The sequence below is a fragment of the Taudactylus pleione genome, unplaced genomic scaffold (assembly GCF_031769625.1).
Source record: "Taudactylus pleione unplaced genomic scaffold, aTauple2 ptg000332l, whole genome shotgun sequence".
In the NCBI taxonomy this organism is placed as follows: Eukaryota; Metazoa; Chordata; class Amphibia; order Anura; family Myobatrachidae; genus Taudactylus; species Taudactylus pleione.
Genome location: NW_028284733.1, coordinates 4,238,284 through 4,250,621, shown reverse-complemented (window position 1 = coordinate 4,250,621; position 12,338 = coordinate 4,238,284). Strand labels below are relative to the sequence as shown.

At 42.3% G+C, this 12,338-nt stretch overlaps 2 protein-coding genes across 3 annotated transcripts in view; both read right to left on the bottom strand.

The window, feature by feature from the left end:
- LOC148509105 (phospholipase A2 inhibitor and Ly6/PLAUR domain-containing protein-like) overlaps positions 1-3,548 on the bottom strand; it is a 47,015-nt gene extending 43,467 nt beyond the window's left edge. Inside the window, exons 1-3 of the mRNA XM_088443629.1 lie at positions 3,473-3,548; positions 1,292-1,297; positions 1,115-1,165 (exon numbers count right to left, since the gene is read on the bottom strand). Coding sequence (XP_088299755.1) covers positions 1,115-1,165; positions 1,292-1,297; positions 3,473-3,548 — 133 coding nt within the window. The remainder of the gene's footprint in view (positions 1-1,114; positions 1,166-1,291; positions 1,298-3,472) is intronic.
- Positions 1-12,338, bottom strand: part of LOC148509104 (phospholipase A2 inhibitor NAI-like) — a 121,863-nt gene that overhangs the window by 29,871 nt on the left and 79,654 nt on the right. The window contains exon 5 of one of the 2 annotated variants that reach the window (XR_015869492.1): positions 4,835-6,492. Coding sequence is in view for 1 of the 2 variants with exons in the window: in XM_088443676.1 (XP_088299802.1) it covers positions 6,299-6,492 (194 nt within the window). In the remaining variant the exon portion in view is untranslated. Of the gene's footprint in view, positions 1-3,634; positions 6,493-12,338 lie in introns of those variants that run through there. The other variant, XM_088443676.1, reaches the window with a different exon arrangement.

The following is a 12,338-nucleotide window of genomic DNA, read 5'->3' as shown; positions in this document are numbered from 1 at the left end:
TGCCCTTACTACAGAATATGTGTACTGGTGCCCTTACTACAGAATATGTGTACTGCTGCCCTTACTACAGAATATGTGTACTGGTGCCCTTACTACAGAATATTTGTACTGGTGCCCTTACTACAGAAGATGTGTACTGGAGCCCTAATAGAGGCATGAAAAGAACATCAACTGAACAATCACATTAGAAATAAAGTGTATTCGATAATCAATTTGATCTGACTTTAAATGGGTCAATCAAGCCGGTAATATACAAATATAAGATCATAAAGTTCCTTTAAATGAAAGCATTTAAATATAATGCTTTACTGATAATGCTGAGCTAAAAGGTATTATCTCATAGTTGTCTTAGGCCCTCATTCAGAGCCACTCGCTAGCGGCAGTACGCTCGTTCCGAGCGATGTTCGCACATCTGCGCATGCGTACGGTTTTTAGTACGCATGCGCGAACCAGTCAGTGCGGCCGAAAATCGTTGGTACGCAATATAGCGAGGGCCTGCTATTTTGAGTGACAGAATGAGGCGTATGTGGGTGGTAACAGGGGAAGGTGCTTGAAAACGGGGAGTGGAGATCCGAACGCAGGCGTGCTTAAAGGTCAAAACGGGCGTTTTAAGGGAGTGCATATTTAATACAGCAGCGTCATTGACCACGTCACTTGGTTTTTTTTAACTCAGAGCTGCTCGCAAAATAGCGGTTGAAAACACCAACCACAAGAATAGCGAGCAGTTCATACGCTGTACGATGTACTCGATTAATCTAATAAATAGCGGACATGACGTATGGTGCGTGCGGCCAGGGGGCGTTTTTATCAAAAAAACGAGCGTATGTTTTGCTCGCTCGTTCAGACTTAGAGGTGGGAACAGACTGCAATTTGCGAACGGATCATTTGAATAGCCACCCCTTGTTTTTGAACGAACGACCACAAATAGCGAACGGCTCTGAATCAGGCCCTTAAACTTTTCCTGTCCTGTTACCATCAATGAACATTTTGTATTTCAAGAAATACTTATTTTTTGTTATTACAGTTTCCAGAAATGTTATTTAGTTTACATCTCCCACCTCCACCTGGTCACAATATAACCCCTGTGTGAGAAGAGAAGCTGTAATATAATTACCTCCTAGCTGTGTAATGCTCCAGGCCACCTGCTTTCCGGTAAATGGATATCAGCTGTTGGTGTCATTTTTTTGGTATCATTTGATCGCACATCTGTATTATATAATGCTAATTCGTAGTAACAGGTGACAAGGTGAATTCAAGCCAATGTAATTCATATTTTGCAGAATGGACTCACCTGTGCCTACAAAACAGGAGACAAGAAGTAGGAGCCCCAGAGAAAGTGGCATTGTGTCTTAGACACGTGCCAAGTCTGTGAATGTTATATATTAAGTCTCTCGTCTTCTTTGTAATCATTAGCTAGTGTTACAGTTACACATTCATCAGAGTTATGGATTGGTAAAAATGGATAAATATGAACTTTAAAACTTCAGACATTTTATTGCTAAGAAACTGTAATAACTTGGGCATGCTACTGAGTGTGATCCAATCCTTTCATGTACAAACGTATTTATTTTAACTCTGTTACAATAGAGGATGTGCAGGTCCGGTCTTCAGAGAACCGAGCCCATCTGAACTTCACGATTTGGACCCGTATTCAATTTGAGGCGAAAAGTCTGAGGTCAGACTTTTCACCATCATCGCCGTTTTAGCAGGGGATGAAGTATCGGGTGCGTGCCCGCGTATCCCCATGTTCAATTAGGAATCGGTGAAAATGAGACCCGGCGGAAAGGTAAGTATCCAAAAGTCCTGTCAGTTTTTGGGGAAATAAGCCTGTCTCCCCCAAAAAGATGGTCTGACATGGGGGATCACTATGGGTACCCCCGATTTGGCCCGCTGAAGGTAATTGGGGGTTATAAACAGCCGCGCCAGGTGCATAAATGCGGCTTTGAAGAAGTGGTGAAGAATAGCATGTTGCTTTATATTTTAGTCCCATCAAATTTGGGTTACATGAAAATGGGTGCAAGCAAATTTTTAAGTACCTAAAATGATTTCTAAAAATTCTTCAAAAATCCACCTGCCGCTACCAACCGCATTCTAGAAAACACCTGCCGCATACATGGGGACCCCTCCTGAGTAAATTTTGCTAGTTTTTAACTTTGTTCCCATAATGAAACCACTTTTTTTGGGGTGTCCTACGCTTATTTTGAAATTGAATTTGGGGATAAGTGAAACTGGTGAAAATTACGTCATCGTCAATAATGGACTTTTTGCCTCTAATTGAATATGGCCCTTGGAGTGAATTCGAGCGTCAGCACAGGTTTTCCCTGTTTTCATGTAAGCCCAGATTGCAAAATGAGGCAAAACGTCATCTTCGCAGTGTCCTGTGGTGATTTGAGCGTCATTTCACACAGGACCGCCAGAGATTACAGTGGACTGGCCACCACAGCGCAGAGCTCAGCTCCTACATTACAAGGTAGCATTAACCTTACTGGTGCACACTGGTACACTGCACGCTGCTAGTCTTACAGTGCAGTCCAGAGCTCCTAATCCTAATATAGGGCAGCATTAACTGTACTGGTGCACACTGGTACTCTAACTGCCTGCAGTGCAGCCCAGAGCTCCTCCTAATACAGGGCAGCATTAACCCTTTATTGGTTTACTGGTGCTGTAACTGCCCACAAAAGTTTTGTGTGCCAATTTCCAAATGTGCCAGTGTGCCACCATTACTATAAAAGTCACAGCAGTGAATAAAAAAATAAAAATGTAAAACAAATGTAAAAAAAAAAAAAAAAACTCGTGGGTGTTGTTCAGGTTCAGACATTGTGTTGTAAAAAAAAAATAATGTTCCATAGGGAACCTCAATAGACAATAATTGTACCCAACCACTATAAACTTAAGAAAACCATATTTTATCACAATGCCCCTGATATCTCTTACACACAGTAACCAATTTAAACAGTCATAAAACCCATTTATTAGTATGTCCTACTTATATAGGATTATGTAGCAGCATTACTTATGGACAACCGGAGACAATACAGCAAAATTAATCACATAGGGGTCTATTCAGCATACGATAAATTGCCCGGTAACCATGTGGAAACGCATATTTAGGTTACCAGGCTATTCATCATCAGGGGTCCAATAGTCGATATCAGGGGTCTTGATATTCAGCAAGTTTTAAAAACTGAAAGTTTTCGGAGTTTGCTCCCGAGAACAAGCTCCATCTTCAGATGAGCTTGTTCTTGGATCCCCGTTCCTTCCTATGAGAAGAGAGTTCCGGGGATGCAAAGAGGGACCTGATTGGATCCCTCCGCCACCTCCTCACTACCTCCCCGGTTGCTTTGCTCATACGTGACTCGAGGTCACGCATGCGTAGCCGGGATGACAGGGAGCAGGTAAGTAACGCAGCTACTTCAGTAGCTGCGATACTAACCACGGGGACAACTGCTTTTCAGAGCAGTTGTCCTCTCACCGGAGCAATGATGAATTGCTCTAGTGTCACATTTCCCTCGCAACGAGTTCAATACTTGATCATCATCAGAGGCCATACGGCCTTCAATGATGAATAAGCCCCTGAATCCTTCTTCTAGCTGTGCTGTTGTAATGGAAAATCAATTACAAAGTGATCATTTTTATTTAGTATAGTAACAATATTATACAAGTATGTCATGCAAAATTCCTTTAATGTGATGACATTTAACTCAAAGTGCAATAAGTAAAAATGAGTTTATACTGTAACTAACACAGAGGCAAATAGGTTATCAGGGGACAGAATACACTGTACATATAAGGATAAGCTTACCATACTATCCCTTTAAACCGGGATACGTGCATTACACAGGTTCTGTGGCTGGCTTCAAGCCTGCATTTCACCTGGTTTTAGTCAGCCACAGAACCTGTATAAGTTTTGAGTGTCCCGGTTTAAAGGGATAGTATGGTAAGCCTATATAAGGAGAAGTAGGTTTGCTTACACAAAGGAAAGGGCAGCATTGTACAGAGAATACATGCACTTATAGCAAAGGAAATCAGCCTTGTAGTAACAATTCCTCCAGCAGGATGTACCCCTGACCTTCTGTTGTCCTATAGTAATAAAACAACATATTCCTGTATCCTCTTCCCTTGGGGCCCATTTATCATTCCATATTTGAGGTATAATCCCTGAAAACACAATTTTTGGGGTTAACCACATATTACATTTCCCCCAGATATATTAAGGAGTAACCTGCTGTGATCTCTCCATTCCTGCAGACAGCCGCATCCCCCATAGATTTCCGGGAACCCTCCCCTGCAATTAGTAGCGGCTCCAGGCACAGGCAAGCAGGTCCGTCGCCCAGAGCGCTACTGTTTCCGGAGGGTGCAGGAAACGCCCACTTCCCTCCCAGCGCTATAGGACATATTTAAGCTCACTGGGAGGGAGCGGAGGAGGGAAGGGGCGGCAACACAGAATGGCGCTGGGCGCAGCACAGCCTAGCGCCGGCCCTGCCAGCAATGGCGACCGTGCTTGCGCAGCAGCCCTGGCAGCACTCCGGACACATCGCAGGGACGGGCGCCTCTTCCTGTGTTGCCGGATAATACATCCAGGCGCTATGATCGCATTTTGCAATGTCATCATGGGCGGTAATGTCATGCCCAGATCTCATTGCAATAGCGATCATTAATAAATGGCGGTCCTTATCTGTTACCCTGAAGACTCTCTTCACTTCTCTTTTGTAATCTGCTTCTGTCCCTTTTGTGCCCAAATTCTAAATTTTGTTTGTTTCCTCTGTAATTCAGTCTCTGCTTCTTCTTATTCTTCTCTCCCCCAACCACTTTTTCCCATCTGTACCCCTTTTACCTAAGACAGTTGATGTCAATCTCGGTCCTCAGGACCCCACACAGGTCACGTTTTCTATGTCACCCAGTAGTTGCACAGGTGTAGTCATTACTCACTGACACATTTTAAAAGATCCACAGCTGGAGCTAATTATTTCACTTGTGATTCTGTGAGGAGACCTGGAAAACATGCACTGTTTGGTGTACTGAGGACCGAGTTGGAGAACCTGTGACCTAATTTACTACTCTATGTTCCTTGTAGTCCATTCCATGCTTTACCATTGGCAGATCGCCTTTGTTGGAATCTGAACTCGCCTGTACTTACTCTAAACAAAATATTTCTTAAAATAGTTTCTGAGCAGCATCCCCCTCAACACACACACATCCTTCCCCTCGTGAAGTTGTAATCTTAAGCCATAACCCAGCTGCCATTACTTACTTCACTACTATATAAACAAGTTACGATACAATTTACTGGATCATTGCTGTATTTAATAATCTATTTGAGAAGATTGTGCAGCCCATTCAGGGTGCCACATAATATGTAATAAGTAATGCTACATTGCTTTGGGAGGATATCTGAAATCATGTTTGTTTTGTATCCAATATTTATAAAGACAGAAACAGGATTTTTTTTCCTCTTATGCTGAGAGACGAGAGAACCGTCACCCTGCCGCTCACTGTGTTTAGTCATGTGACTTTATTCTGGCCAATTCCCATAGGGAGGGGCTGTTGTTTTGCAGTGTACAAGAGCAGGAATGTGTATGTAGAACAGTATGGTATATCCTCTAACGGAGATGAGGAAAATAGGAATAAAACATATATATATATATATATAAAGATATATTTTCAAAACATTATTATGAGGTCAATTTAATTAGGAACGCTGAACGGGCGATGCTCCGATGTGACGGCATTTTAACGTCACCAACAGCAGCCTGCATTGCGCATTTTAGATTGCAGCCTAATTTATGTGCATATTAAAATGCAGGATACCATATTGTGCACAATTTGTGCGCTCCGTACATCGCCCCATTACAAGCTATTTTGCGTCACTGCACGCCATGACCCTACTGTGAACAGCCGTACAGTAAATTATATTTGGCATGGATGATGTATGTCCTAAAATGGAAGCGGCAGTGTAAGATCGTTATATTTGTAGACTGATGTCTTTATAGCGAGTGCAGTAAGTAATCACATTATTATTACTGATATATTTTTGTGATGTTATTTATGCAGTTTTGTTAGTTGGATTTGCCCCGGTTGGTAAATGCTGATTTTAGGTAGCTCATGATAAAATTGGTGCATTTTGCTATATGAATATTGAGGCTTTAACATATCAAATCATTCACAATAATAACTAATCAATACAAATGAACATATCAGAAAAAAAGCTGCAATATACATTTAAACATTTGAAATGATCTTATCAGCATTCTTACAATTTTGGAACCGGTGCCAGAATGGGGGTGGGGGGTGGACAGAGTCACTGCACAAGTTTTAACACTGAAAGAGTGACAGTAATACATAAGAGAAGACTGCTGCGTAGCCCAACGCTTCCACTGCTGCATGAAAATTTCATTCGCATTCTCAGCTCCCCAAATTCCACACTCTGCGTACGAAGGTCACACAGACTTTTTGTGGCGCATCCACGCACAGCTACAGATTTTTTTATGGGTGCTGCAAAAAGGAAAAGAGAAAAATATATATATATATATATTGATTTATATCAGTAAACAATTCATGTTTCTCTTTTAAATAGAAATATGTAAGAATAATACCATTCAAGTTTTACTTATTATTATTAATATTATTATTATTATTATTATTATTACTTATATAGCGCAATCATATTTCATTTCACTTTACATTTGGGAACAAACAGTAATTAAACAAGACTGTGTGATAACAGAGACATATAGGTAAGAGGGCCCTGCTCGCACGCTTACAATCTATAGAGAAATAGGCATTGATACACAAGGATAGGTGCTATATATTGCATAATGGTCCAGCCAGATAGCAGAGGTTCTAGGAGGGCTGTATGATATATAGCCATGCAGAATATGTGAAAGTAAAGAAAAAGAAAATATCTAAAGTTATGTGTGTGCTGTATAAAGGGATTGTAATTGGCTAGGATAGCTGATGGAGGATATGTGTGTGCTGTATAGTGGGGATGTAATTGGGTAGGATAGCTGATGGAGGATATGTGTGTGCTGTATAGTGGGGATGTAATTGGGTAGGATAGCTGATGGAGGATATGTGTGTGCTGTATAGAGGGGATGTAATTGGGTAGGATAGCTTGTGGAGGATATGTGTGTGCTGTATAGAGGGGATGTAATTGGGTAGGATAGCATATGGAGCATATGTGTGTGCTGTATAGAGGGGATGTAATTGGGTAGGATAGCTTATGGAGGATATGTGTGTGCTGTATAGTGGGGATGTAATTGTGTAGGATAGCTTATGGAGGATATGTGTGTGCTGTATAGAGGGGATGTAATTGGCAAGGGATAGCTTATGGAGGTTATGTATGGGCAGTATAGAGGGGATGTAATTGGGTAGGATAGCTTATGGAGGATATGTGTGTGCTGTATAGAGGGGATGTAATTGGGTAGGATAGCTTGTGGAGGATATGTGTGTGCTGTATAGAGGGGATGTAATTGGGTAGGATAGCTTGTGGAGGATATGTGTGTGCTGTATAGAGGGGATGTAATTGGGTAGGATAGCATATGGAGCATATGTGTGTGCTGTATAGAGGGGATGTAATTGGGTAGGATAGCTTATGGAGGATATGTGTGTGCTGTATAGTGGGGATGTAATTGTGTAGGATAGCTTATGGAGGATATGTGTGTGCTGTATAGAGGGGATGTAATTGGCAAGGGATAGCTTATGGAGGTTATGTATGGGCAGTATAGAGGGGATGTAATTGGGTAGGATAGCTGATGGAGGATATGTGTGTGCTGTATAGAGGGGATGTAATTCGGTAGGATAGCTTATGGAGGATATGTGTGTGCTGTATAGAGGGGATGTAATTGGGTAGGATAGCTTATGGAGGTTATGTGTGTGCTGTATAGTGGGGATGTAATTGGGTAGGATAGCTTATGGAGGATATGTGTGGGCTGTATAGAGGGGAGGTAATTGGGTAGGATAGTTTATGGATGTTATGTGGCTGCTGTATAGAGGGGATGTAATTGGGTAGGATAGCTTATGGATGTTATGTGGCTGCTGTATAGAGGGGATGTAATTGGGTAGGAAAGCTTATGGAGGTTATGTATGGGCTGTATAGAGCGGATGTAATTGGGTAGGATAGCTTATGGAGGATATGTGTGCTGTATAGAGGGGATGTAATTGGGTAGGATAGCTGATGGAGGATATGTGTGTGCTGTATAGTGGGGATGTAAGTGGGTAGGATAGCTTATGGAGGATATGTGTGGGCTGTATAGAGGGGAGGTAATTGGGTAGGAGAGCTTATGGATGTTATATGGCTGCTGTATAGAGGGGATGTAATTGGGTAGGATAGCTTATGGATGTTAGTGGCTGCTGTATAGAGGGGATGTAATTGGGTAGGATAGCTTATGGAGGTTATGTATGGGCTTTATAAAGGGGATGTAATTGGGTAGGATAGCTTATGGAGGATATGTGTGTGCTATATAGAGGGGATGTAATTGGGTAGGATAGCTTATGGAGGATATGTGTGTGCTGTATAGAGGGGATGTAATTGGGTAGGATAGCATATGGAGCAAATGTGTGTGCTGTATAGAGGGGATGTAATTGGGTAGGATAGCTTATGGAGGATATGTGTGTGCTGTATAGTGGGGATGTAATTGTGTAGGATAGCTTATGGAGGATATGTGTGTACTGTATAGAGGGGATGTAATTGGGTAGGATAGCTTATGGAGGTTATGTATGGGCAGTATAGAGGGGATGTAATTGGGTAGGATAGCTTATGGAGGTTATGTATGGGCTGTATAGAGGGGATGTAATTGGGTAGGATAGCTTATGGAGGTTATGTATGGGCTGTATAGTGGGGATGTAATTGGGTAGGATAGCTTATGGAGGATATGTGTGTGCTGTATAGAGGGGATGTAATTGGTTAGGATAGCTTAAGGAGGTTATGTATGGGCTGTATAGAGGGGATGTAATTGGGTAGGATAGCTTATTGAGGTTATGTATGGGCTGTATAGAGGGGATGTAATTGGGTAGGATAGCTTATGGAGGTTATGTGTGGGCGTATAGAGGAGATGTAATTGGGTAGGATAGCTTATGGAGGATATGTGTGTGCTGTATAGAGGGGATGTAATTGGGTAGGATAGCATATGGAGGATATGTGTGTGCTGTATAGAGGGGATGTAATTGGGTAGGATAGCTTATGGAGGATATTTGTGTGCTGTATAGTGAGGACGTAATTGTGTAGGATAGCTTATGGAGGATATGTGTGTGCTGTATAGTGTGGATGTAATTGGGTAGGATAGCTTATGGAGGATATGTGTGTGCTGTATAGAGGGGATGTAATTGGGTAGGATAGCTCATGGAGGTTGTGTGTGTGCTGTATAGTGGGGATGTAATTGGGTAGGATAGATTATGGAGGATATGTGTGTGCTGTATAGAGGGGTTGTAATTGGGTAGATAGCTTATGGAGGTTGTGTGTGTGCGGTATAGTGGGGATGTAATTGGGTAGGATAGCTTATGGAGGATATGTGTGGGCGTATAGAGGAGATGTAATTGGGTAGGATAGTTTATGGAGGATATGTGTGTGCTGTATAGAGGGGATGTAATTGGGTAGGATAGCTTATGGAGGATATGTGTGTGCTGTATAGAGGGGATGTAATTGGGTAGGAGAGCTTATGGAGGATATGTGTGTGCTGTATAGTGGGGATGTAATTGGGTAGGGTAGCTTATAGAGGATATGTGTGGGCTGTATAGAGGGGATGTAATTGGGTAGGATAGCTTATGGAGGATATTTGTGTGCTGTATAGAGGGGATGTAATTGTGTAGGATAGCTTATGGAGGATATGTGTGTGCTGTATAGAGGGGATGTAATTGGCAAGGGATAGCTTATGGAGGTTACGTATGGGCAGTATAGAGGGGATGTAATTGGGTAGGATAGCTGATGGAGGATATGTGTGTGCTGTATAGAGGGGATGTAATTCGGTAGGATAGCTTATGGAGGATATGTGTGTGCTGTATAGAGGGGATGTAATTGGGTAGGATAGCTTATGGAGGTTATGTGTGTGCTGTATAGTGGGGATGTAATTGGGTAGGATAGCTTATGGAGGATATGTGTGGGCTGTATAGAGGGGAGGTAATTGGGTAGGATAGTTTATGGATGTTATGTGGCTGCTGTATAGAGGGGATGTAATTGGGTAGGATAGCTTATGGATGTTATGTGGCTGCTGTATAGAGGGGATGTAATTGGGTAGGAAAGCTTATGGAGGTTATGTATGGGCTGTATAGAGCGGATGTAATTGGGTAGGATAGCTTATGGAGGATATGTGTGTGCTGTATAGAGGGGATGTAATTGGGTAGGATAGCTGATGGAGGATATGTGTGTGCTGTATAGTGGGGATGTAAGTGGGTAGGATAGCTTATGGAGGATATGTGTGGGCAGTATAGAGGGGAGGTAATTGGGTAGGAGAGCTTATGGATGTTATGTGGCTGCTGTATAGAGGGGATGTAATTGGGTAGGATAGCTTATGGATGTTAGTGGCTGCTGTATAGAGGGGATGTAATTGGGTAGGATAGCTTATGGAGGTTATGTATGGGCTGTATAGAGCGGATGTAATTGGGTAGGATAGCTTATGGAGGTTATGTGTGTGCTGTATAGTGGGGATGTAAGTGGGTAGGATAGCTAATGGAGGATATGTGTGTGCTGTATAGAGGGGATGTAATTGGGTAGGATAGCTTATGGAGGATATGTGTGTGCTGTATAGAGGGGATGTAATTGGGTAGGATAGCATATGGAGCATATGTGTGTGCTGTATAGAGGGGATGTAATTGGGTAGGATAGCTTATGGAGGATATGTGTGTGCTGGATAGTGGGGATGTAATTGTGTAGGATAGCTTATGGAGGATATGTGTGTGCTGTATAGAGGGGATGTAATTGGGTAGGATAGCTTATGGAGGTTATGTATGGGCAGTATAGAGGGGATGTAATTGGGTAGGATAGCTTATGGAGGTTATGTATGGGCTGTATAGAGGGGATGTAATTGGGTAGGATAGCTTATGGAGGTTATGTATGGGCTGTAAAGAGGGGATGTAATTGGGTAGGATAGTTTATGGAGGATATGTGTGTGCTGTATAGAGGGGATGTAATTGGGTAGGATAGCATATGGAGGATATGTGTGGGATGTATAGAGGGGATGTAATTGGGTAGGATAGCTTATGGAGGATATATGTGAGCTGTATAGAGGGGATGTAATTGGGTAGGATAGCTTATGGAGGATATGTATGGGCTGTATAGAAGGGTTGTAATCGGGTAGTATAGCTTATGGAGGTTATGTGTGTGCTGTATAGAGGGGATGTAATTGGGTAGGATAGCATATGGAGGATATGTGTGTGCTGTATAAAGGGGATGTATTCGGGTAGGATAGCTTTTGGAGGATATGTGTGTGCTGTATAGTGGGAATGTAATTGTGTAGTATAGCTTATGGAGGATATGTGTGTGCTGTATAGAGGGGATGTAATTGGTTAGGATAGCTTAAGGAGGTTATGTATGGGCTGTATAGAGGGGATGTAATTGGGTAGGATAGCTTATTGAGGTTATGTATGGGCTGTATAGAGGGGATGTAATTGGGTAGGATAGCTTATGGAGGTTATGTATGGGCAGTATAGAGGGGATGTAATTGGGTAGGATAGCTTATGGAGGATATGTGTGTGCTGTATAGAGGGGATGTAATTGGGTAGGATAGCATATGGAGGATATGTGTGTGCTGTATAGAGGGGATGTAATTGGGTAGGATAGCTTATGGAGGATATGTGTGTGCTGTATAGTGGGGACGAAATTATGTAGGATAGGTTTTGGAGGATATGTGTGTGCTGTATAGTGTGGATGTAATTGGGTAGGATAGCTTATGGAGGATATGTTTGTGCTGTATAGAGGGGATGTAATTGGGTAGGATAGCTTATGGAGGTTGTGTGTGTGCTGTATAGTGGGGATGTAATTGGATAGGAGAGCTTATTGAGGATATGTGTGTGCTGTATAGAGGGGATTTAATTGGGTAGGATAACTTATAGAGGATATGTGTGTGCTGTATAGAGGGGATGTAATTGGGTAGGATATATTATGGAGGATATGTGTGTGCTGTATAGAGGGGATGTAATTGGGTAGGATAGCTTATGGAGGATATGTTTGTGCAGTATAGTGGGGATGTAATTGGGTAGGATAGCTTATGGAGGATATGTGTGTGCTGTATAGAGGGGATGTAATTGGGTAGGATAGCTCATGGAAGTTGTGTGTGTGCTGTATAGTGGGGATGTAATTGGGTAGGATAGATTATGGAGGATATGTGTGTGCTGTATAGAGGGGATGT